This window comes from Chiloscyllium punctatum, chromosome 52 (genome assembly GCF_047496795.1).
Source record: "Chiloscyllium punctatum isolate Juve2018m chromosome 52, sChiPun1.3, whole genome shotgun sequence".
In the NCBI taxonomy this organism is placed as follows: Eukaryota; Metazoa; Chordata; class Chondrichthyes; order Orectolobiformes; family Hemiscylliidae; genus Chiloscyllium; species Chiloscyllium punctatum.
The window spans coordinates 21092336-21118758 of NC_092790.1; the positions used below are offsets into that span (position 1 = coordinate 21092336).

The window sequence follows — 26423 nt, forward strand, 5'->3', positions numbered from 1 at the left end:
TGTTTCTTTCCTGATGAACCATCAGAGTGTGCTGCAAATAAAAAAAAAATGCATTTTACCGACGGTATATATCTCAATGAACTGTGAGAGAGGGAGTACAGGAAGATTTATTCGCAAATCGCCTTGGGGGCTGGAGAGTTACAGTGATTGAGTGAGACTGGATGAACTGTGGTCGTTGTCTTTACAGCAGAATGGATTGAAAGAGAGGGAAGTATAAAACGATGAGGGGCGCGGATAGCGTGGCAGGAATAAACATACGCCCCTGGATGGAGGGATCAATGATTGAGGGAGAGGCATGGATTGAAGTTAAAAGGCAGGAGGTTTCGATGGGATATAAGGAAAGCCTTGTTCACCCAAATGCCTGTGGGCCTCCGGAACTCACTGCCTGTAAGGTTGGGAGAGGAAGAAAATATTATCACATTGAAGGAGGATTTAGATGTGCATTCGTGACGCCAAGGCTTTGGGCCAAGTGTTGGGAAATGGGATTTAGAGAATATTGAGGTGGATGTTTCAGACCATCACAAACTCGATGGACCGATGGACATTTTACTCTGACACTATGACTGAGCAAATTGCGATGTGTATTCTACATCCAAGATATGATCAAAATGTAACGTGATTTAGGGTTTGTTTTCAAAAGAAAGATTGAACAGTTCAGGCCGATACTCTCTGGAGTTTCAAGGAAAAGACGAATTCTCACTGAGGGATGTAAGAGGATTGAGAAAGTGGGATTGACAAAGGAAATGGGCCCAGGAATTGGAGATGAGGCTAAGATGATATCAGCCACTGCCGTATAGAATGGGGGAAGTAGCCTCCGGAGGGCTCCTATCCTGTATGTTGTGTTGGTCGTCCAGCTGCCTGAGCAAGTTTTCATGTGGGTGGCTCATAGCACGTGCTCAGAAGCTCTAAATTGGATTGGCCAACCTGTGCGAGGCATCACATACTTTACTCACTTAGTAACCAAGCCCATAAGATTTAACAGACATTCGGCCATCAAGTCTACTTTGCCATTTCATCATGGCTGTTATGTTTCTCAATCCCATTCTCCTGCCGTCTCTCTGGAACACGTCATACCCTTACTGACGAAGAACCTATCTATAAATGTTGCCATTAACATCATTTAATGGCAGCCCTCTGTGGTAATGAGTTCCACAGATTCCCCACTCGCTGGCTCAAGAAATTCCTCCTCATCTCAATTCTAAAGGGTCGTTCCTTCACTCTGAAGTGGCACGGTGCCTCAGTGGTTATGGACCCTGGTTCAATTCTACCTCGGGCAACTGTCTGTGTGGAGTTTGCACAGTCTCCCCGTGTCTGCATGAGATTCCTCTGGGTGCTCCAGTTTCCTCCCACAGTCCAAAGATGTGCAAGTCAGGTGAATTGGCCATGTTAAACTGCCCATAGTGTGAGGTGGATTAGTCAGGAGTAAATGTAGGGAAATGGGTCTGGGTTGCTCTTCGAAAGGTCGATGTGGACCGGGTTGGCCGGAAGGTCCTGTTTCCACACTGTAGGGAATCTAGACTCTTCCACTCATGGAAACATCTTCTCTATGACCACTCTCTCCAGACCTCTCTATTCTGTATGTTTCAAACAGATTCTCCCACATCTTTCTAAACTCCATTGAGTCCAGACCCAGAGTCCTCAACGTTTCCTCATGTGACAAGTTCCTCACTCCGAGGATCTTTCTTGTAAATCCCCTCTGGACTCCCTCCAAGTTCGGCACATCTTTCCTTAGATAAGGGGCTCAAACCTGCACCCAATATTCCAAATACAGTCTCAGCAGTACATTCTTGGTCTTGCATTCAAACACTCTTTATTAATTCCAACATTACGCTTGCCTTCCTAACTGCCAGTCAAATCTACCTGTTAACATGGAGAAAATCTTGAACTCGGACTCTGAAGTACCGTTGTGCTTCCGATTTCCCAAACCTTTCGCCATTTAGAAAACAGTCTCTGTCTGTATTCTTCCTACGAAAGTGCATGACCTCCTACGTTCCCACATGCTAGTCCACTCCCCAAGCCTGTCCAAGGCCTTCTGCAGCCTTCTGCTTCATTGACATTACCTGTCCTTGCATCTACCTTCTTGGCGCCTAAGAAACACTGGCGACAATGAGATGGTAATGCTCCCCGTGAGAATGATGCGAGGCCAAGAGCAAATGGCTCCTTGCCCCAGAGACCAATGCCAGAAGGTGCTACTGTCAGACATTAAGCTGTTGTATTGGAGCAATAAACAGCTTGACACCCCAAGGCTGAAAGATTCGGCATCCCTCAAAACAAGATAAACAATATAGCAATTAGCCATCATTGTAACTTTCAAGCTCCAATTCACATTGACCTGTTGTCAATTTAGTTGACTTGAAGGGAATATGACTATGATTTAGATGATTAAAAAATATGATCGGTTATTAATAAATTCAAGATGTAAAAAGATTTGATAACCCTGGGAAGATCTTCACTCCATTGCTATAGGCAAAAGAAACATCAGCGATGTTTAAAATTGGCTTAGGTTTTGTGGGTTTGAGATAGACCAGAGAAAATCTCCATGATCACTGCGCCAGAAATGTGATAGAAGTATGCTTATTGTATCCTTTACCAGCGTTTCTTGGCTTTGAGATCGTCACGACCGAGTACAGCAAACTGTCATCCATTTTGGAGTCATCTAATAATCGAGAAACAATAGCAAAGTGAATCGAAGGTTCAGAGAACAGAATTTTAAAAGAACAGCAAAGGACTCCTTAATTTAAATAGGGAGTGATAATTAAGGTCAGACATCCAATCAAGCAGGAACGTAAACTTAAGCTATTGGCTCTATATCTTGGTTCGATAACATTGAATGGATATTTTCCATCAACGTTCACTACAACTTTTGCACCCACTCTCCCAAAACAAGCGGACAATGGGGAAAGTGGTAAATTTCACTATTTAAAAAAAAGTCACTCATGGCACGTGTTCATCATCCTCTGGGCCCAGCATTTATCTCCCAATTCATCACTAGTTGCCGACTTCAGAAGGTGAGCTGATTTATTGAACTGCTGCAGTCCATGTTCTGTAGATAGACACACATTACCCTGAGGGAAGAAATTCCAAGATTTTGATCCAATGATATTGAACGAATGGCGTTATATTTCCGAGTCAGGACACTGAGCGGCCCGAAGGGGAACTTTTAGAGGGTGGGTGTTCCCATGTATCTGCTGCACTTGACTTTCTCGATGGAAATTGTTGCGGGTTCGGAAAGTGTTGTCTGAGAATCTTTGGTGAACTTGTGCAGTGCATCTTATAGATGGTACACAATGCTGCTACTGAGCTTTGGTTGTGGAGGGAATGGATAGTTTTGGATGTTGTGTCAATAACCAGGCCTGCTTTGTCTCTTGGGTGGTGTCAAGCTTCTCGAATGTTGTTGGAACTGCCACCATACTGGCATTCCCTCACACTCCTAGCCTGAAGTGAGGTATTTGGAATGGCTCAATCAGGACAACTTCTGATCATATATATCCTGCTGAAGAATAAAGGAATGATATCACAAAGACTCAATATTGTTCTGTCTTCCTCCAATGGAGCCCAGGGTCTATCCTACAAATTACTAGTTAAGCCATACCCTTCACACACAGCCTTCCTCAGATATACACCTTTGATTTTCCACCGTTTATTAATAATTCTCAGAGTACGCCCCCTTGCTCGAGAATCTCGAGGTATGCAAGCAAAATGAATAGTTACCATTGTGTGTGTCTGTGTTCTTTACTGAACAGTACACGGCTCCAGCACAGCTCGAAACTAAAGAGTCAAAAGAAAAGATAGAAATTTGTCTTCAACAGCAAACAGTCAGTCCCCAGATGGTAAATAATATCTGCCCCTGCTGAGTTTCTCCAAAAATTTCTGTGTTTCTTCTTATTTCTGACATGCGTTGCCTGAAGAAAGATAATGGAATGCTGGTCTTTACATCGAGAGGGCTGGAGTACAAGGATACAAAGAGATGCTGCAGTTATACTAAACCCCGGTTAGACCCCACTTGGAACAAACTGGGCACCACACCTGATAGATTGTCCTGGGCGGGAGTACAGTATAGGTTTGCAAGAGTGATACCTGGACTTCAAGTTATGAGTTGAGATTAGACAAATGAGGCCTGTTTTCTCCACTGTTTTGAGATTTAAGGGCTGATCTGAGGGACGATGTTGAAAGGAAAAGGCAGGGTGGGTAAATAGAAACGATTTCCACTGTTTAGAGATTCTAGAACTAGTGAGGGTATAGTCTGCGAATTAGTGCCAGACCGTTCAGGAGAGATGTTAGTGAGCATTTTTACCCACATAGGGTTGGAGAGGATTGGACGTCTCGTCCACAAACAGTAAGGAATGCTAGATCAGTTGTTAGTTTTCAATCTGCAAGAGAGAGGCTTTTTTGTTGAGCAAATGCATTGGATATGTTCTTCTAAACATGTTCCCAAACTAAACGAGTCACACTTGGCAGAGTTTGGTGCATATCACTCCAAACGTTTCCATTTCATGTACTTCCTCAGATGTCCTTTAAACATTATAACTGTACCCACATTCATCACTTCCCCAGCAAGCTCATTCCACACACGAACCTCTCTCTGTGCAAAAAAGTAACTCCTCATGTTTTTTTTAAACTTTCTCCTCTGAAGTGAAAATTAACCCCAATTTTGAAGTCCCACACCATAGAGAAAAGACACCTGCCATTCACTTTATCTATACCTTTCGTGATTTCATAAACGTCTATAAAGTGACCCTTCGAACTTCTATGCTCCAGTGAAAGCAGTTCCAGTCCATCCAGCCTCTTAAATAACTCAAACTCTCCATTCCCACCAATATTCTTCTACAAACTTTCTGAACACTCTCCAGTGTAATAACGTCTGCTTCTCACAGGGCAATTAGAATTGGGCACAGTACACCAGAACAGGCTTCAACAATGTCCTGTACAACCACAGCATGGTGTTCGAACTTCAACACTCAATGGTCTACGTAATGATGGCAGGTGTTCTAACTGCCTTCTCAAAGACCCTGTCTACCTGTGACTCAAACTTCAAAAAAATTATTTACCCGGACCCCTAGGTCTGTCTGCTCTACAATGCTGTTCACCGTACACACCTCTATCATAACCCCCTCCTCCAGCAACCTTCTGTGTTGTAAAGAAGATAGACTGAGTTTCTCTCCAGCGCTTGCAGAAAGAGAATTAGTTTTGTTGATCTTCTCAGCTAGATGAATACCAGCATGAACGCAACTCAATGCCGGACGTTGTTGAATTATAGTCATAGAAACGTACAGCATGGAAACAGAACGTTCGGTCGAACCCTTGCATGCCGACCAGCTATCCCAACCAAATCTATGCCCACCTGCAAGCACCTGGCCCATATCCCTCCAAAGCCTTCCTATTCATATAACCATCCAAATGCCTCTTAAATGTTGCAATTGAACCAGCCTCCACCATATCCTCTGGCAGCTCATTCCACATACGTACTACCCTCTGAGTGAAAAAGTTGTCCCTTAGGTCTCTTTTATATCTTTCACCTCTCACTCTAAACCTATGCCCTCTAGTTCTGGACTCCCCGACTTCAGGGAAAATACTTTATCTATTTATCCTATTCATGACCCTCATAATTTTTTAAACCTCTATAAGGTTACCACTCAGCCTCCGATGCTCCAGGGAAAACAGCCACAGCCTGTTCAGCCTCTCCCTGTAGCTTAGATCCTCCAACCCTGGCAACATCCTTGTACATCTTTTCTGAACCCATTCAAGTTTCACAACATCTTTCCGATAGGAAGGAGACCAGAATTACACGCAATATTCCAATAGTGGCCTAATCAATGTCCTGCACAGCCGCAACATGACCTCCCAACCCCTGTACTCAATACTCTGACCATTAAAGGAAATCATATCAAATACCTTCTTCACTAACTTATCTACCTGCGACTCCACTTTCAAGGAGCTATGTACCTGCACTCCAAGGTCTCTTTGTTCAGCAACGTTCTCTAGGACCTTTCCATAAAGTGTATGATTCCTGTAAGATTTGCTTTCCCAAAATGCAGCACCTCACATTTATCTGAATAAACTCCATCTGCTACTTCTCAGCCCATTAGCCGATCTCGTCCAAATCCTGTGTAATCTGAGGTAACCCTCTTCGCTGTCCACTACACCCCCAATTTTGGTGTCATCTGCAATCTTACGAACTGTACCTCTTATGCTCGCGTCCAAATCATATGTGTACATGACAAAAAGTAGAGGGCCCAGCACCGATCCTTGTGGCACTCCACTGGTCACAGGTCTCCAGTCTGAAAAACAATCCTCCACCACCACCCTCTGTCTTCTACCTTTGAGCCAGTTCTGTATCCAAATGGTTAGTTCTCCCTGTACTACATGAGTTCTAAGCTTGCTAATCTCTCTCCTATGAGGAACCTTACCGAACGCCTTACTGAAGTCCATATAGATCACATCTACATGCTCTGCCCTCATCAATCTTCTTTGCTACTTCTTCAGGTCACAGATTCACACTCACCATTTAATTGACTTGACTCAATTTCCGCTTAATCGAAATTTCTTGCAGGTCTGTCCTCACTCTTGCTCTCAGCACGATTTCCCATCGCCTCCCTCAGAAAGAAATATTTCAGAATTATTACCCAACCAAGTTCCAACTCACTCGCGACATCAATTTACTGCTGTTCGCATACGAAACTCCCTGATAATGAGTTCACTGAGCCATGGTCCCAAGGAATGACTTCTCAGAATTGTCCGGAATGTTGCTCAGAACTTCTACGTTCATAGAATTATAACATTTCATGTGCAGAAGGAGGCCATTCCTGTGTGTTCTAGCTCCTGATAGAGCTACACAGTTGGTCCCAGTCTCCAGTCTATCTCCGTGGCTCTCTAAAATCATCCCTTTGAAATTCATATCCAGCTCTCTTTTGAAACCTCACATGGAATCCACCTCCACTAATCTCCCAGGCAGCACATTCTCAACCCAACAACTCACTGAAAAAACTTTTCTCCTCATCTAACTCGCTTACTGATAATCTTGTAATTCTGAGCAGCCCGTTACTAACAAAGCAAAGAGTGGGAAACAATAGCTTTCTTTCCCCTGTCAGAATTGTTCATAACGTTCAATATCTCAATAACGTCACCATTTCACCTCCTCTGCTTGAAAGGGAATAAGCTCAATCTCTTGAAACTTTCTCTGGATCTAAAATCTCTCTTTGTTGTCATTCTTGTAAATCTGCTTCACACTTCCTCCAGAGTTTGAACATTCTTCCTCGAATAAGGTGCCCAGAATTGAACAAAACCTGGCTGGGTAATAAAAGGCCAAATCTGTTCTTCAACTGTATTTCTAAGTTCATCTTCTGTTGTCTCCAAAGGTAAGGTGTCAAATAATTATCCGTCAGATGAACAATGTATTCCCCCACGTTTCAACTAATCGTCATGACCTAGTATTCCCCATTCACTACGTGTGCTCTCAGTGGAATGAATTTCTTTTCAGCGCTCTGCTTTATGTTGGGTGTTGGGTTGGCTCAGTTGGCTGAATGGCTGATTTGGATTATAGAGTAATATCGACAGCATGGTGTTGAATCTCTCACTGGCTGAAGTTACATTGATGGAGTCTACTTCTTCACCTCTCCCATTGTTTGAGGTTTGGCAACCAACAGGTTAAACCACCACCTACCAGTTATCTTTCTCTCTGACACTTTAGCTGAGATCCAACAAGTGTCTGGTAGAAGTTCAACTCTTCACCCCTATTACTAAGACCGAGGACTCTGTGAGCTTTATTATCTGCACTGCTCCTGTCCTGCCACCTTCACCGATATTTGCACATATACTCCCAGCTCCCCCTTTAGAATTGTACCCCCACTTTAAAATGCCTTTCTGTTCCTTCCAAACAACATCCATCACCAAATTTGTGTTGATTCATTTTTGTCTTTATTTTCTGATTTTCCCGAATTAAAACCTTGTTTTGTTGAATCAAAGTTCATTTTCTACCTCCCAGGAGTTTTGATTCATTTATTCATTAATAACTAACACTATACGTCCAGGTTGAGTATACGCAGCTCATAAGGACCCTGCTCCGAAGTTCGATACAATGCTGGCTGATCCCACCCCGACCTCAACTCCATTTTGCTGCCACCGTTTCCCTTTCATCTGTCACAGATTAATAATTTGTCTGTCACCTCCTTTAGTTTAGTCAGCGTCCCGTGGGGATATGGGGGTTGGGCGGGGGGGGGGGGGGGGGGGGAGGGGTGGGGGGGGGGAGGGGGGGTTGCATCTCCACAGATTCGCAAACCTCTCCTCATTTGAGAGTTTTCATTCCTCCTTATCACTGTCTTTGATTTGCCTCCCTCCATTCAGCTGAAATGATCACTCTCATTCAAAATTGTCCCACATGAGGAAGCATCCTCTCTCCCTCTCCTTTGTCAATCCCCTTTTGGGATTTTCTGTCTCTCAGTCAGATCTCCTCTAGTCCAAACTCCTCAGAACCTGCCCTTACCTCAGACACCCTTCGTCTCGGAAATGATAGAGAGAATCTTCTCTCAACCGCCTACAGCATAATTACATCCGTCCTCAAGTACAGAGATCCAATTTGTACCAGCCTCTCCTCCTCAGACTAATCTTTCAGCTTGGTATGCAATTTAATGATTCTCCCCTTAACTCCCCCCAATTCAACTACATCCCCCTTTAATAAGGGGATCCAAACTCTGTGTACACGGAAACTCCAATCTCTTGTACAGTTGCAGTAGCACCTCAATACTTTCATACTCCGTCCCTTTTGCAATTAATATCTTCCTTATTACTTGCTGTAGCTGTATACTACTTTCTGCGATTCATGCACAAAGACAGCCAGATCCCTCTGCACAAACACATTTTGAACTTTCTCGCCTATTCCAATGATAACTGAGCTTTTTGTATTCTTCCACCAACAATGGACATCCTCACCACTGAGGGGACTGACCATTCAGTGTCAACCAGATATTGAGAGGGTGTCCTCGATTTGAACTGTTGTGCTTTAAATTCTAAAGATTCAGATACAAAAGTTCGTTTCGAAAGTGTGGTGCAGCAAAAGTACACCAGGCTCAAGGAGCATCCGAAGAGCAGGAGAACCAACATTTCGGACAGAAACATGAGACCAATTCACGATGAAGGGCCTATGCACGGAATATCGATTCTCCTGCTCCTCGGATGCTGCCTGACCTGCTGCGCTTTGCCAGCACCACACTCTCGACTCTGATCTCCAGCATCTGCAGTGCTCATTTTCTCCTACTGAAGTGCTTTTTCACCCAATTTGTCTAACAAATGTGAAATGCCTGGGTTTGCACCACAGAGTGATTTTAGTCCATTCAGAATGTGTTTGAAGGCTGTTAGAAGTTGCAAATCACGTCACTGACCTACCTGTGCTGCCGGGACCTGCTGGAAGAATCAGCTGGAGAAAATAAGAGAGAGGAAAAATGGGAACGTTTTACTGTAAGTGTTCCGTGTCACAAGTTGCAAATGAATCTAGTTTCTCTGACTGATGCGCAAGCAACAATTATTCTAATGATCATATTTCATTTATATTTGTACTGACCAATCCTCTGACCGCAACACATTACTTTGTACGTCGGCCCTTTTAATTCCATCTGCCAGTCATTCAGCCTGCCCACATTTGCACAAAGTACTTTCACCCACAATGTTTTATGAACTGTCATTTCTAATTTACACAAGGGGCCTATTTGTTGCCCGCATCCCTCATTGCCCCTTTGAGAAGTCAATGGGGAGCCGCCTTCCTAAACTGCTTCAGTTTGTGTGCTGAAGGTAGATTATCTCAATACCCGTAGGGATGGAATTGCAACATTTTAACCACAGGAAAAGCTGATAGATTTCCACGTCATGATACTGAGTTGTTCAGAAGGTTGGTGTCCCATATATCTGCTGCCCTTATACGCCTAGATGGCAGTGGTTGTGGGTTTGGTAGCTGCTGTCTAAGGATCTTTGGTGACTTTCTGCAGTGCATCATCTTGATAGTACACACTGCTGCGACTGTGTGTCAGTGATGGAGAGAGTGGATGTGTGTAGATGTGGCTCTACACACACGCACACACACAAACATTGCATGCAAAACTGAGATTACGTGAGCAGTGTTAGTTTGAAACCCACGTCGAGTCCTGACTGGAGAACTATCGCCCGCATTACCTGCTGGAGTGTCTCACCCACCTTTTTTCCTGTTCCGGAGTTTAACGGAAAGCAATGTGAGGAGAGAAAGGATCAGAAACAGTGGGACAATGAGTGCTGCCATCTCAGCGCTGTGGTGCTGTGCTGGATTCAGAGAGAGATTTCTTGTTAAGAACATCATTCCTTCAGCAAGCATCAGCCCCAGTATTCCCCATTCTATGTTGCCCTGACTCCCTGCCAACACCTATCCATTTGGGGGAAACCCTCGTGTCTGTCAAGTCCCCTCCAAACCATTGCCATCGCAGTGACATCACTGTTCATGTGTAGCCTTTCTCATCACTAACATCCCATCAATCCAACCTATTCAGTGCTCAACTCAAAAGATCGCTCTGCAGCCACCCTCCCCAAATTGCCCACGAGAAATTATTACCCCTCATTTTCACTGCCGTCATATCTCGAGGCAAACTTCACGTTGTCCTCAACCTGTCAGCGGCAAATGTGCCATTCACAGAGAAAAATCGAAAAGATCATCGGGAGGAGGCAAACTGCCAACTGGCCTGTCCCGCCTCCTTTACCCAGTCAATGCGATCATGGTTGATCATCCAACTTCGTCCTGTGTCTCCTCGCAATCTGTGTTTAGCTACTAAGAATTATACCCAACTCTTTGCTAATCAACTTTCAGTGTTCTGGCCCAGATTCATTTCTATGGCAGAGAATTCCAGAGGCGCCCCAGTCGCTGGATGGAGACATTAGTCTCCACCTCTTTCCCAATCTGTCTCCGTTATATTGTCACCCCCTGGTTCTGGAGTCTCCACCCAGTCATCAGGAATGCCCTCCTTGTGTTTAGTCTGTCTAATCCTTGTTGGAATTCTTTACGTTTCTAGAAGATTTCCCTCCTCGTTCTTCTAAACCCCAATGGATGCAATCTTAGTCCTAACCAATTCAGTGTCTCTCCAAATGTCACTCCTGCCATCCCAGGATTCACTCTGGGATATGTTTGCTGTCCTCCGTCATTAACCAAAACATCTTTCCTCAGATGCGAAGACCCCAAACTGCACACACAGTTCTGCAGAGTGCGTTCTCATCCTGCCCAAATGCAGCGAGACATCGCTGCTCCTGGGATTGAATCATCTAACTACTCAATCAGAAAAAAAACATGTTGCTGTCTCTTTCTCTCTCTTGAAATATGCAGCCCGACGTGATGACTTTCTCCAGCACGTTGTGTTAATAAGCTGCAATGGTAACACTAATTTTCTCTCGTTCTATCCCTCTCCCCATAGATGTTGCAAGCCCTGCCGAGTTTGTCTAGCAATGTTTTAGAGTGTTCCTGTCACGTCTTCCACTGGAGCCTGGTGAAGAATTGGCACAGTTCTAAAATGAAGAATGGATTACCTGGCAGTGTGAGATCGATGGGATTACTGGTTACATTAAATATCATTCCACTGGGACCCCTGTTGATCGCACCGCATTGGTATTGGCCTATGTGCTGGGACTGGAACGATTCAATGGCCAGCTCTCTCCAGTCTGAGCTAAAGTTGTAATTCATGCTGACATTGTTTAAGGCTTTCTGTTGGAAGTACCACTGAAAGTAAGGTCTTGTACCTCGGCTCAGTACACATTCTAGAACGGGACTACTCCCAATCAGAATCTCCGTTTTATTGGTTCTGAGTTTGAGGAAAACACCAGCAACAGGAACTGGAACAAAACAAGACAAAGAGGAAATAAAAGATCAAGTGTTGCATTTCTCATTTTTCTGACAGTTATCTCTGTCTCATGTAAAATTTAAACTTTGAAAGATTTGTGTTAACTACGGCTGGCTAAATGGTACATCAATCAACCATCGCCCTCTTGACCTTGTGTTCTTATCATCACTGTCCCCATTCCCAAATGAGTGTCAACATCCTGGTTGTTAGTGACACAGTCCCCACCCTCACCCCACTACCAACATCCTGGGGGTTAACTTCACTGTCTCCAATCCCACCCCAACATCTACATCCTGGAGATTACAGACCCTGTCCCCACCTCCACCCTACTATCAACATTCTCGGGGTTACAATCAACCTTCTGCTTCTCCTAAGCTTCCGTCATTCTCTGATGGATTACCGAACATGGAATCATAGAGTCAGAGCTCTACACCACAGAAAAAAAAAATCCCTCAGCTAATTGAGTCCATGCCGCTCACAAGCGCCTGACTATTCTCGCATCCATTTTTTCCCCTGTACTTACAGGTACATAAGGTCTTACAAGTCATTTGGCCCAGTGCATTCAGGTTGACCAGGTCTCACAAACTGACTGAGTCCCACTTGCCTGCGTTTGGCCCATATGCCTACAAACATTTCCTATCCCTGTACCTATCCAAATATCATTTAAATATTGTAATTGTATCTGCCTTAACCACTTCCTCTCGCATCTCCTTCTATATACACACCACCCACTATGTAAGAAAATTTGTCCTCCCATCCATATTAAACCTTTCACCTCTCTCCTTAAACCAATATCCCCTAGTTGTGGACGCCCCTGCCTACGGAAATAACTTGGCTATTCACCTTATCCAAGCACATATTTCTGCATGAACATACAAGTGAAATTTCCACGACCATTTAATCTGACTCCAGCCTTTGCATCACAAGTGCATTGTGATGAGGATTTCTGCCTCTCTCACCCTTACAGGGAATTCGCGATTCCCCACCACCGTCTTGATGGAAATGTTTTCCTAAACGTCCCCCTCTAAACTTCCTCCCCATTACTTTCAAACTCTGCCTCTACCCCCGCCATTGATTTCCTCCATCAAGGGGGAAAAGGTTTTCTTCCTGTCTATCCTATTTACACTCCTCCCATCACAAACATGTCTTCGCACTCGCAATCTCCTCTGTTGTAAGGAAAACGACCGTAGTCTGTCCAATCACTGTCCATCAATAGAACGCTCCAGCCCCCAAGACAACATCGTGGTAAATATTCCACTGCACCCTCCCCCAGTGCTATCACATTGCTCTGATAATGCGGATTTGTAGAGAGTTGCTTAGAAACTCACCAATCACTGAAACGGCGAGTAATTTGCTGGAGAGGAGAGGCTCTCCCTCCTGGTTAGAAACAGCACAGTGATAATTGCCCTCTTGACTTTTGCTGATGTTGACGATTGTATGTACGGTTGTGCTGTGGTTGGAATACTCCCAGTAAATCTCCTGACTACCCTTGTAGAAAATATATTGAATTGGGGTCGAACCGCGGGATACAGAGCAATTTAACCAGGTGCTGTCTCCTTCCATGACTTCGTTTCCAGGCTTTGCACTCAGATCTGGGACAGACACAGGGATTCCTGTGATTGAATCAAAATGTTATGCACTTTTCCAAGTCAGGAACTGTTGTCTTCAGTAACAACCTGCATTTCTAACATACAGATGGAGATTGTGAGAGATAGTTAGAGAGAGGTGGACACTCTTAGAGTGTTAGAGAGACACAGAGGGTCATAGAGAGACAAGGAGAAATATAGAGAGTCACAGACATAACAGAGATATAGAGACACAGAGGTTCGTAAGGAGTTATAAAGAAACATAGTGCCATTAAGAGTCAGAGTGATACATAGAGAGACACAAAATCACAGAGCCATCGAGATTAACAGACATCGAGTCATAGACAATCAATGTAAGTCATTGAGAGTCAAACAACTGTTAACAGATATGGAAACATAGAGAGTCTTAGAAATACATAGAGACATAGAGAGTCAGAGAGCGGCAAAGATAGAGGGTGATGATGAGAGAGATATCAAGGTTTGTGCCGTTCTGACATGTCTCTCAATGCATTATAATATCTGCCATGACTTAAAAAGGCAAGTGTCTCATCAGCCTTCTTAATCTCCCTTTTAACCTATCCTGTCTCCTTCAAGGTTCTGTAGACTCGCTCACCAAGATTCCAGTGTTCCTCTAAACCTGCAAAGGTCTGTAGCTAATTCAACACAAAAAAAAATCAATCTTCAGATGAAATTCAGACTCAGGAAGCAGAAACACTGGAAATAGCAAAATAAAATTACAAAGCGGGCAGAATGGGATAGATTTGTGAGGCATGGAGAGGGACTGGTGACCGTAATAAATAGGTGTTCACAAATTCAATAATGAGAGAGAGTGTAAACGTTGAAGACAAAAAAAAATCTCAGTTGTTGGGAATGACAGGATGAGCTGACAAACCCTTACATTTCCAAAGGCTTGAATAACAGTAAAAAAAATTAAATAAATGAAGATGTAGCTCACTTTTGATTGAAATGAGAACTATGTTGCTCTTTTTCCTCAAATTACTATCGCGAGTCGTGACCTCACATTGGTAGGACCCTGAATGGTGCACTGTTGCTTCTTCTTTTGCATAACTGCCCTTCTCTGAAGGGAAGTTAAGAGAATCCCTGTTTTTATAAAATGTGTATAAAAGGGGGTGATTTTCGTGAAAGGGTTCAGTCAAACAGACGAGGTTAAAGCCTTCACCAATGAATACTTCCACGTCGGGGTCAGCTTGCAACGTTGGCTTAGAGCAGAGATCTACAACAGAACAAAATTAAACAATATAAACACAACGGGTGCTGGAGATCTGAGATAAAACACAAAAATTGCTAGAGGTCTAGTAGTATTCTTGGAGAGAGAAACAGAAGTAACATTTGGAGTTCTTTGTACTGTTTTCAGCATAGCCATACTGACAAAATATATAAAATAGGGGACTCTATCTGTTGCAACACATCACATTTTGATACCACCACAAAGTTCCTACTGCACGATCGCAAGTCACGGTGGCTTTATCCAACACGGACATCTTTACCTGTGAATCATTTAAATCAGGACAGAACAACTAAAACGAAATGCCTACCTTTTACAATGAGGCTTACATTTTGTGAGATCCATTTCCTGAAACCCAGTTTCTGTTCACATCGATAAGTTGCTCCATCTGAAAATCTCGCCATCGCTATCGTGTACTCTGGTTCATGCTCTTCTTCAATTAAGAAATTGTTTCGATACCAGAGGAAGGAGTAATCTCTGCCAAATCCCCAGGAATAACTGGAGCATTTCAGAACAGAGGTTTCACCAAGCAGCAGGGTCGTTGAATGGACTTGCACAGTCAATGTCATATCTGAAGCTTAAAGAAGAAAATATAGCATGTAAGATCTGAAAGACCTTAGTAGCCCATATTACAATATAAGGGTAGGGAAGTCTTACTACAACAGTAAAAGGTGCTGGAGGGAACCACATCTGGAGCACTGCAGCGTCTTCAATCCACCTATTTAAGGAAAGATTGAATTTAATTGGTTCAGATAATGTTCACAGAGGTGACCCTCGTAATGGAGGGGTCATCTTATGAGCAAATGCTACACAAGTTGGCATGATGGCTCATTGTTTGGAAATGTTGCTTCACAGTTCCAGGGACCCGGTCTCGATTTCAGCCTCAGGCAACTGCCTGTGGGGAGTTTTTACATTCTCCCAGCGTCTGCATGGGTTTCCTCGGGGTGTTCCAGTTTCCTCCCACAATCCAGAGATGTGCAGGTTAGGTGAATTAGCCATGATAAATTTCCCCAGTCGAGTTCAGGAATGTATGTTAGATGTATTGGTCAAGGGTATGGGATTGTTATTCTTCGAAGGGATGGTGTTGACTTGTTTGGCCGAAGGGACTGTTTCCACACTGCAGACATGCTATAAAAATAGTTGGGATTCTGCGCACTGGAGTGGAGAAGAATGAGAGGTGTTTCATTTAAATATATAGGGGCTTGACAGGGTGAATGCTGAGAGGATGTTTCCCCCTCATGAGAGACTCTAGGACGAGTGGTCACAGTCTCAGAATAAAGAGGTAGTGATTGAAGACTGAGATGAGGAGGCAGGTCTCTTAGAGAGTTGGGAGTCTTTGGAACTCCTTGCCACAGACAGCTGTGTGGGGTGCAGAGTCCTTGTGTACATTGAAGGGTGAGACAGATATATTCTTGATCAGTCGAGGAATCGGGGGAAAGGAAAGGAAAGGGGATCTGAAGAATGTTAGATCAGTAATGATCTCATTGGTAGAGACATACATGTGAACAATCTCGGGATTATCAGCACGTCAAGATTCTATCATCTAAATTCTGATCCGAGAATGCATCGTGTAAGGGGAGGTGCTGGCCTAGTGGTATAATGGACTATTAACTATTAATCCAGTGACCCAGGTTCAAATACTACCATGGTAGGCGGGGGAGTTTAAAATCAGTTAATAACAATCCGAGTGTAATGATGACAGTAAGTTAACTGCTGATTGCTGTGGGAAAATAAATCTGTTTCACTAATGTCGTTTAGGCAGGGAATCTGACAACAGTACCCAGGCTGACATACACGTGAATACAGCCACACACAACGTGGTTGAATCTCAACTGCCCTCTGGGCAATTAGGGATCGGCAATAGGTGCTGCCTAACTACCATCAATGCACTGCCCAAAAACTCCTAAAAAGCTAAAGGGGTGGAATATTAAGTTAATCATCCATTTTACTTAAAATGTAAACGATACATGGACGGTATGAAGACTGGCGAGGTGGTTCACAGTAAGGGGGAAGGCGTTAGGTTTCTCGGTGGATCAGTCAACAGGGCAGGTCATTGACAGATGGAGTTGAAAACTGTTCAATGAGAAGTAATGCATTTTGGGAAAAAAGCGCATTAAATGAATGGCAGGCCACGAGGAAGCTTAGGAGGGACAAAGGGATCTTGCGGTGTTTGTTCACAGATCCCTGGAGGTGGCAGGGACTGGTTAATATGGTTGTGAAGAAGATATAAGGGACGCTTGCCATTCTCATGAAGGTGTAGATTAGAAGAGCTGAGAGGTGATTTTGCAGTTGGACAGGACTTCGGTGCGGCCGCAGCTGGAGCACTGTGTGCAGTTCCAGTCTCTGCACGATTGGAAGGGTGTGATTGTCTGAAGAGTCAATAAGAAGGAGGGAGATATCATTTTAGAGTGAAAGGCAGAAGGTTTAGAGAGGGAATTGTGGATAGTTTCACCCAGAGGGTGGGAGAGTCTGGAATGCACTACCTGCGAGGCTGATTGATGAGGGAATCCCATCAATGTTTGAAATGCTCTCAATCGCCCACTTGACATGTCATAACATTCAAGTTTATTGGTCTAGTGCAGGATAGTTGGAATAGTGTAGATACATCAGTGCAGAGTTGATGGGCCGAAAGTAGTGTACATGAGCAGAACTCTATGACTCACTCACTAAAATAAATGAGAAGCTAAATTAACTTGCGAGTGAAAAGGGATGATTGATGCAATTCAATGCCATTCCCCTCACTGTACTGTAACTGGGAACAGAGAGCAGAACGTAGGAGACTGCGAAGCTGCTTTGACACTTCTTCCATAGTCAGTTGGACCCTCAGCAGTGTTAAGGATGTGGCAGAGCGTACGATGCAGGGTGTTAAGGACAGAATGTGACACAGCACGGGATGGAAAAGATATGCCCCAGTGAAGGATGTGAGCCCAGTGTAAGGTGATGCCGAGTGTAGTGTGAGGCCTAGTATAGAGTGAGACCCAGTGTAGGATTTCATCCAGTTTAGGTCGAGGCCCAGGTTAGGATACGGCTCACTTTAGAATTTATTTTCCCAGTTTATAATGGCAACCAATGTAGGATGTTTCTCAGATTCGAATGGGGCCTGGTTTAGGATGAGACCTAGTTTACAATAAGGCCCATGCAAAAATGTTTCCAAATTTACATCATGCCTCAGTGTAACGTGTGGCCTAGTTTAGGATGTGTCAATGTGTAGGAAATAGCCCAGTGTGGGATGTTTCCCAGTTTAGTATTAGTCTCAGTTTAGGATGAACTACACTTTGGATGATGCCTAGTGTAGGATGAAGTTTAGTTTGAGGTGTGGAAAGGTTTAGTACGAGGCCCAGTTTAGGATGTGACCCAGTGAACAATGCACCTCGTTTAGGTGCAGGAGTAGGCACGGTGAGGGCAGCACGATGGCACAGTGGTTAGCACTGCTGCCTCACAGCGCCAGAGACCTGGGTTCAATTCCTGCCTCAGGCGACTGACTGTGTGGAGTTTGCACATTCTCCCCGTGTCTGCGTGGGTTTCCTCCGGGTGCTCCGGTTTCCTCCCACAGTCCAAAGATCTGCAGGTCAGGTGAATTGGCCATGCTAAGTTGCCCGTAGTGTTAGGTAAGGGGTAGATTGTAGGGGTATGGGTGGGTTGCGCTTCGGCGGGGCGGTGTGGACTTGTTGGGCCGAAGGGCCTGTTTCCACACTGTAAGTAATCTAATCTAGCATGCAGTATGATATATTGTGTGGTCTCTCCGAGAAGATATGGGTTCGACACAGAGTATGTACATCAAAACTCAACGTTTCCGTACCAATGGTCACCACTTTCAAAGTTTCACCTCGTGAAGAGGAGCTCCAATTTTGACACTGGTAAGAGCCTCCAGTTTTACTGTCAGCTTTTCTTCGAAGTTGATAAGCAATATCCTCGTAAATGTTGTTCTTATACCAGCAAGCTGTTACAAATCCATTGTTATACCGACACATCAGAGTGAACCACTCCCCTTCTTTGATGACACCATCCCTGGGCTGAGATATGACGACCTCTGCGGATTGGCCTGCAGAACAACAATAACAGTCATTTCTAATGAGTAAAGCAACAATCGAAACCTTTCACTCTTCATCACAGTTAATGCACTTGCTGTTTCTGCCCAATGCAAAACTGCAATCGGTCGATTAATCAATGTTAATTGATTAATTAATCCAAATACTAGCCACCATTACTAGGAACAAGTCAGGAATGTGATTCAATAATCTCCATTTGTTTGGATGGGTTCAGCTCCAACAACACTCAAGAAGGTCGAAACCATCCGAGGACAAAGCAGCCCCTGCTTGTTAGGAACCACATTCCTGAACATCGATTTCCTCCAAAGTCGATGCTCAGTAGCAGCAGTTTGTGCCACCTAGGAGATGCACTGCAGAAATTCACCACAGGTCCACAGACAGCACCTTCCAAAGCCACAACCAATTCCATTCAGAAGGATAACATGCGAACACCAACGCTTGCAAGTTCCCCTCTGACGCACTCACAACCCTAACTTGGAAATACATCAGCCATTGTTTAGTGTTGCTGGGTCAAATTCCTGGAATTACCTTCTTTAGGGTTTTGTGGGTCTTCCGCTACATGTGGACTCCTCTGGTTAATGAAGGCAGCTCACCACTTGCTTCTCATTTGGGCAACTAGGGACAGGGACAATAAATGATGGGCTCAGCCAGCCACTCCCAGGTCCATAAGCAGAAATGATCTTCAATGGGACTCCATCTGCACAAGGACTGTGCAGGGGTCATTCTTATTGATACGGTCATGGACAGATGCATCTGCAGCTGGCATGTTGGTATGGATGAAGTCGGGTTGTTTTTTTCCCAAATTGTTTGGTTCCCACGCCACCTGCTGCAGACACCATCTAGCAGCTACGTCCTTTAGGACCCAACCAGCTTGGACAGTAGTGCTGCTGCCGAGTCACTGCTGATGTTGGACACTGACATCTCCCACTAAGGTTAGATTTTATGCCCTTGTCATCTTCAGTGCATCCTCTAAAGGTTGCTTAACACGGAGGAATACCGATTCATCACCTGCGGGAGGATGGTACATGGTATTCAGCAGGGGGTTTCCATTACACCTCATATTGTCCAGAGTCAATGTTGATGACTCGCAGGGTAACTCCCTCCGGACTGTATCCCCATGTTCAGCTTCCTCTGCTGGGTCTGTCCTGCTGTGGGACAAATCATATTCAGGGATGGTAATATCGGTTTATGGGAAATTGTCTGAGAGGTATGATTCAGTGTATCCGAAGATGACTCTCCCAATTTTCGCACTAGCCTCCATATGTTAATGCGGAGGTCTCTGCAGGGTCGACAGGGCTGTTTCCTCCATTGTCTTTGCTGGTTTCTGGTTTGATACTGGGTGATGGGTATGGTTTCATTTCATTGTTGAGACTTCGCAGGGATGGATAAAACTGAATGGTTTGCTTGGCCATTTCAAAGGACAGTGATAAACTGTTTCTAGTTTCGCCATGTTAATGTTACTTCTCTCTCCCTGTAGATGCTGCTAGTCCTGCCGAGTTTCTCCAGTATTTTCTGTGTTTATAATTTGTAATGTTAATTCTGTTTCTCTCTCACTCCACAGGTGCTGCTAGACCTGCTGAGTTCCTCCAGTACTTTCTGTATTTATACCGTTAAGTCTGTCTCTCTTTCCCGTAGATGCTGCTAGACCTGCTGGGTTTCTGCAGCACTCGCCATGTTTGTAAGCTGTAACGTTAATTTTGTTTTTTTCTCTCTCTCTCTTTCACACACACACACACACACACACTCTCTCTCTCTCTCTCGTAGCCCCCCACTGCCCCCATCTTTTTCCCAACAGATCTGCTGGAATGTTGAAACATGGCATTTTTACTTTCCTGTCCTGATTAATTCGAGACAAGAAACCTCAAACAGAATCGGTTCATTCACCAAGAACAGTGCTGCCAAGTGTAGATCGGCAAAGAGTCCCCATTTCCTAAAGTGACGAGGATCTATTAAATGAATTATTGTACCAGGGCAAAGGGTATGAATGTCAATGAGATCAACCTTCGCAGTATTGGCTGCTACAAAATACAGCTTTCTGTCAACTTTGAATGTTTATAAAGGAACATGTGATTGGAACACTGCTGTCAGTTACACATCATGGCAAATTCACCACAGTCTTACAGATCATTGGGCTGCTCTCTCAATACTGGTTTAACTTGAGGGTCACCACACCTCAGGCGAGGGGAGAGGTTGAGAAGGAGAGTGCTTCACGGTTACCTCAGCTGTCGTGGGAACTGATCTCATGTTGTTGGCATTTCAGTGTATTACAAAGCAGCGTTCCAAGGGAGTTCTCCGCCTCCAACCCTCCATTCTGAGGCGGTAATGGGAGGAGTTCTGGAGCAGGGTGTAATTACAATTTAAATAACTTTAATCCACATCCAACCCCAACTTCACTGGAGACAAATAAATTGATTTATTCCAGAGATTTATTCTAAGAAGTGTGATTGAGCAGTTTATGCCGATATTCTCTGGAGTTTAGAGGAATGAAAGGAGATCTAACTTAGGGATATAGGAAAGTAAAGGTGGGGGGGGGGGGGTTGACAAAGAAGATGGATAGAGGATGTTTCCTCATGTGGGGCTATATAGAAAGGGACATTATCAATTCAGTAAAAGAGGATGGTGCAGATTGAGAACAGAGATGGGAAGAAATGGCTTCTGTCAAAGGGCGAGTGTGAATCTGTGGGACTATCGCAACCACCCCCGTCCCCACGGTCCCATGGAGAGGGGCTTTCGGGATACTGGCTAAACTGAAGGAGGAATTGGACAGACATTTAATCCCTGGCGGGTTAAAGGAAGCGAGGGCAGAAAAACGGCATTGATGTCCAGATGGCATCAGCTGCGATTGTATGGAATGGGAGAACAAGCTCCAAAGGGGCTGAACATAACCTCCTGCTTCTAGCCCTAATGTACTTATGACGTACAATGCACAACAGAGTAGAATTTGCACACTGCGTAAGTACCGAGGGACAATGCCAATAGCAAACCCAATCAATCCTTAACACTAAGGATCCGTACAGTGCAGAAACAAGCCATTCGGCCCATCAAGTCAACACCAACCTTCTGAAAAGTATCCCACTCAGACCAATCTCCCTACCCTATCCCTGTAACTCTGCATTTCCCACAGCTAATTCACCTAATCTACACATCCCTGGACATAACGACAATTCCCCACGGCCAATCCGCCTAGCCAGCACATTTTAGACTGTTGGAGGAAACTCAGTTAGACACGGGGAGAATTCCACACAGACCACCATCCGAGGCTGGAATTGAACCCGGGTCCCTGGCACTGTGAATCAGCAGTTTTAACCACTGAAGAACCGTGCCACACCCTGAGCCTGATCTGCCATTCAATAGCTGATCTGCAGCCTAACTCCACAAACCTACCGTTGGACCCTACCCCGTTAATACCTGAGGAAGCACAATCCCTCAGATTGAAAACTAACACCTGGTCCCAGCCTCCACTGTGGCTTGTGAGTGAGAGTTTAAACATCTCCTGCCCTTTGTGTGCAAACCGTGAAATGTAACATTATCAACATACCGTATGCCACCAGATACGAAATGTTCCTTACTGTGAAAAGAAAAGAGAGAGAATTCAGTGTCACGTCTACAAAAGTTCTTATTTTCAATTGTAAACTCTGTGAGATGATGCACATGCCCATGCAATCAAGTCATTTGCTTTAAGAGGAAACGGCTGTTAGCCACAGGATTTGAGCAAGATTTATGTTTTGTTGAAGGGGTAAACCGTTTTTTTTTAACTCTGAGTTTGTACCTTTGCGTGAGAAGCACTGTAGCCTGTGAGAAAATAATGAGTTATATTTCAGGGACACGAAATATCGAATGGAAATGTCTATTAAATCTGCTCAGATCGATAACTCAGGGCATGCCACAGTAGACTCATAGTCATTCAGCACAGATACAAGCCCTTCGACCCAACTCGACCATTGTCAACAGTTTTTTTTCACAATAAAATAAACTAGTCCCACTTGTCTTCAATTTAGCCCATATTCCTCTAAATCTTTCCAATCCAAATGTCTTGTAAATGTTTTAATTGTGCCTATTTCCTATTTCTACCACTTCCTCTGGCATTTTGTTCGAAATACGTATCACTTCCTGTTTGAAAAAGACCCCCCTCAGGTCCCTTTTAAATCATTCCCTTCTCACCTTAAAGCTCTGCCCTCTAGTTTTGGATAATGACAAGATAGAAGTCTGGGTAATAGTGCGTAATAAGGAATGCCCACTGTAATACGATAGTGTCTCAGAGTACATGAAAAGCCCTTTGAACCAAGCAAACTGTACCCACCAATACTAAAGAATGTTCCCATTCAACGAGTGAGGGTGTACTGAAACAGGGGTAACAGTCTAAAGGAGACTGAGAATGGGAGAAATGTCCTCACCCGGGATTCCCTGCCACAGAAAACAGTCAGGGGCATAACACAGAAGTGCCCCCATCTCTCTACCTCACTTGTCATCATCCGTTTCTCTCCTTCAATGCTGCCCCTCAATTCTCTCTCTCCCTCATTTACATCCCTATTTCTCTCACTCTCTCTCCTTCAATTCTACCATGATCTCTCTCTCACTCCTTGAATTCTATGCAAGCAATGTTCCCTCACTCTCCCCTTTAACCTTGCCCCACCTTGACTCTTCCTCAGTTCTATCCCATCTCTCTGTCGCTGTCTTGTTCAATTCTACATCATCCCTCACTCTCTCTTCCTCAAATCTACCCCATCTCTCTCTTTCTCCCACAATCCTGTCCTATCTCTCTCCCCTCTTTCAATCCTACCCCATTTCTCTTTCTCTCCCTTTCCCTCAATCCTGCCTTCCCTTTATTTCTGTCTATCTCATTCAACCCACCCTCCTCTCTGACAGGAATTATAACTGCAAGCTCAAATACACAAAATAATTTGAATAATTTTAGCTCCTCCAAACAGCATGGCTCTGACATCTCACTAATCCTAGAGGAAAATTCACATGATGTTTCATTTACGTATAAAGCTGTAACAACCACTTACAAAAAATGAGCAGGCAAAATTCCTTCACATACGTCATCATGCAGAATCCAAACACAGAGGCCTTCCCTGTTTCAGTTGGAGGGTAAATACTTCAGGGGGTTAATTAATTTCTCCACCAGCCTTCCTAAGAAAGGAAAATAAATAGGTTTTTGGCTTAATTGAGAAGGGAATGAGATCGCTCAGTCTATCCACCAGCGGTGGATACTTGTAATCTGTGACTACCCGTCTCCCTGAGTGTGTTACAAACTGTTACTCCACACTGTCCCTCTTATTTCCACAATTTTCTCTCTTTACCTGTGGTAAGGAAACGGAGCTCAGCAAACACAGAATTATGCGGCATGGGAACAGGCTCTTCTTCCCATATCATCCATGCCAACCAGCAACCAGGGAGACAACCCTAAGGGGGAGATCTGGTTCTGGCTTCCGCAGATCGGTCTGCAGCTCTGAATCTTCAGCTAGAGGCTGAAAGGACAACTCTAGCGGTATCTGTGGGATCACGTTGGGTTTGAGAGAACAAGAAAATATATTAACCAGAAGTAGACAAGTATAATGGACTGTCTACAACTGAAACACACAAAAAAGGAACTAAGCTTCACCAGTTAACACAGCGCGCTTATTATCTGATAGAAACACTTGCCAGCAACGCAAAAGGTTTGATGTGAAACCTATATACTCAAAAATTTAATTATCTTTCTCTCTCTCTTCACAGAGACTGCCGAGTCTGTTGAATTTCTGCGGCATTTTCTGTGTTTATAAACTGTCATATTAACTCTCTCCCGCTCTCTCTCCGCACAGATGCTGCCACATTTGCTGACTTCCTCCAGCATTTTGTGTTTATAACCTGTAATATTAACTCTGTTTCCCTCTCCCTCTCTCTCTTGCTCTTTCTTTCTCTCTCTCTCTCTGTCTCTCACTTTACAGATGCTACCAGATCTGCTGATAGCCTCCAGCATTTTGTGTTTATAATCTGTAATATTAACTCTGTTTTCCGCGCTCTCCCTCTCTCTCGTTCTCTCTCTCTCTCTCACTCTACAGATGCTGCCAGATCTGCTGACAGCTTCCAGCATTTTTTAGGAAAGATGTGGAAGCTTTGGAGAGGGTGCAGAGAAGATTTACCAGGATGTTGCCTGGAATGGAGAGTAGGTCGTACGAGGATAGGTTGAGAGTTCTCGGCCTTTTCTCCTTGGAACGGCGAAGGATGAGGGGTGACTTGATAGAGGTTTATAAGATGATCAGAGGAATAGATAGAGTAGACAGTCAGAAACTTTTTCCCCGGGTACAACAGAGTGTTACAAGGGGACATAAATTTAAGGTGAAGGGTGGAAGGTATAGGGGAGATGTCGGGGTGGGTTCTTTACCCAGAGAGTGGTGGGGGCATGGAATGCGCTGCCCATGGGAGTGGTAGAGTCAGAATCATTGGCGACCTTTAAGCGGCATTTGGATAGGTACATGGTTGGGTGCTTAACCTAGGTTATAAGTTCGGCACAACATCATGGGCCGAAGGGCCTGTTCTGTGCTGTATTGTTCTATGGTCTATGTTCTATGTTCTAAACTTTAAAATTAACTCTGTTGCTCTGTCTCTGTCTCTCTTTTTCTCTCTCGCTCGCTCTTTCTCTCGCTGTCTCTCTCTCTCTCTGCACATGCTGCCAGACCTGCTGAGTTTATCTGGTACTCTCTGTGTTATTTTCAGATCCCCAGAGTCTTGCACTATGTCGCTTTTGGAACCGGAAAAAAAATGTATGATTTGTATCAGATGACAGTGACACCATTCCTCATGAAAGGGTGCCTGTGGCTGTTCAAGCTAAGAGGAAAGACGGGGGCTGACACACTTCAAAATAACTTTGCAACGCTCTGTCAGAAACATGAGATTATGTGTCTGGATCGTATGTGAAAGAGGTCCACATGACCATAGGATTAGGAGTAGACCGTTCAGCCCATCGAGTCTGTTTTGCCATTCAAAGAGACTGTGGCTGATCTGATCATCCTCAAATCCATTTTGTTTACCTCTCCTCTACAACCTTCTGTTTCCTTTCCGATTTAAAAAAATCTCTCTAACTCAGCCTTGACTATCCTAAAAGACCCAGCGTTGACAACACTCTATGGTAAAGAATTCTACAGATTCACCCCCACCAGAGAGACAAAATTCCTCCTCATCTCCGTCTTCCATGATTCTAACATGACATATCTCTGGGCCCATGCTCTCCCACACAAGGGGAACCAACATCTGTCCACATCTCCCCTGGCAAAGCCCTCGAAGAATCTTCAATAAGGTCATCTCTCGTTCATCTGAACTCCAATAAGGACAGGCCCTACCTACCCAGCCTTTCCCTCGTCAGGCAGTCCCTCCATACCAGGGATCAGCTGAGTAACCTTCTCTGTACTGCGTCTAATGTCCAGTCTATCTTTTAGATAAGGATCCCCAAAACTATTCACAATCTACCAGCTGTAGTCTGACTAGTTCCTTGTATAGCTTTTTTTCAGGAAAACGTTCGAAGTTTTATAGACCATTTCTTTTTAAATAAAGGCTGTTTGCCTGCCCGATGAACTGATCAACTCTGATGCTAATTTTTGTGACTCACCAACAATGAATTCCCGATCCCTCTAATAAGGAAATTCTCCGTGGGAATATTTTTTTCAACTTTCTCAGAAGTGGCTTCAGCCTCTGGAATCCAAGCAACACCTCGATCGCAAGA

General features: G+C 44.3%; 1 protein-coding gene across 2 annotated transcripts; it reads right to left on the reverse strand.

The window, feature by feature from the left end:
* On the reverse strand, positions 1 to 26423 carry LOC140471000 (Fc receptor-like protein 3). Of its 2 annotated transcripts, none has more exons than XM_072566909.1 (14): positions 26310 to 26423; positions 23731 to 23854; positions 22260 to 22289; positions 18472 to 18714; positions 14983 to 15249; positions 14382 to 14660; positions 13169 to 13453; positions 11530 to 11832; positions 10180 to 10281; positions 9379 to 9409; positions 6503 to 6594; positions 3712 to 3768; positions 2591 to 2656; positions 1 to 31 (listed from the first exon to the last, which is right to left on the reverse strand). In XM_072566909.1, the coding sequence occupies exons 2-11, from the start codon at positions 23768 to 23770 to the stop codon at positions 6531 to 6533; spliced, it is 1644 nt and encodes a 547-aa protein (XP_072423010.1). In that variant the 5' UTR covers positions 23771 to 23854; positions 26310 to 26423; the 3' UTR covers positions 1 to 31; positions 2591 to 2656; positions 3712 to 3768; positions 6503 to 6530. The 2 variants fall into 2 exon arrangements, with proteins under 2 accessions (XP_072423010.1, XP_072423011.1); XM_072566910.1 differs by lacking the exon at positions 26310 to 26423 and adding an exon at positions 24025 to 24092.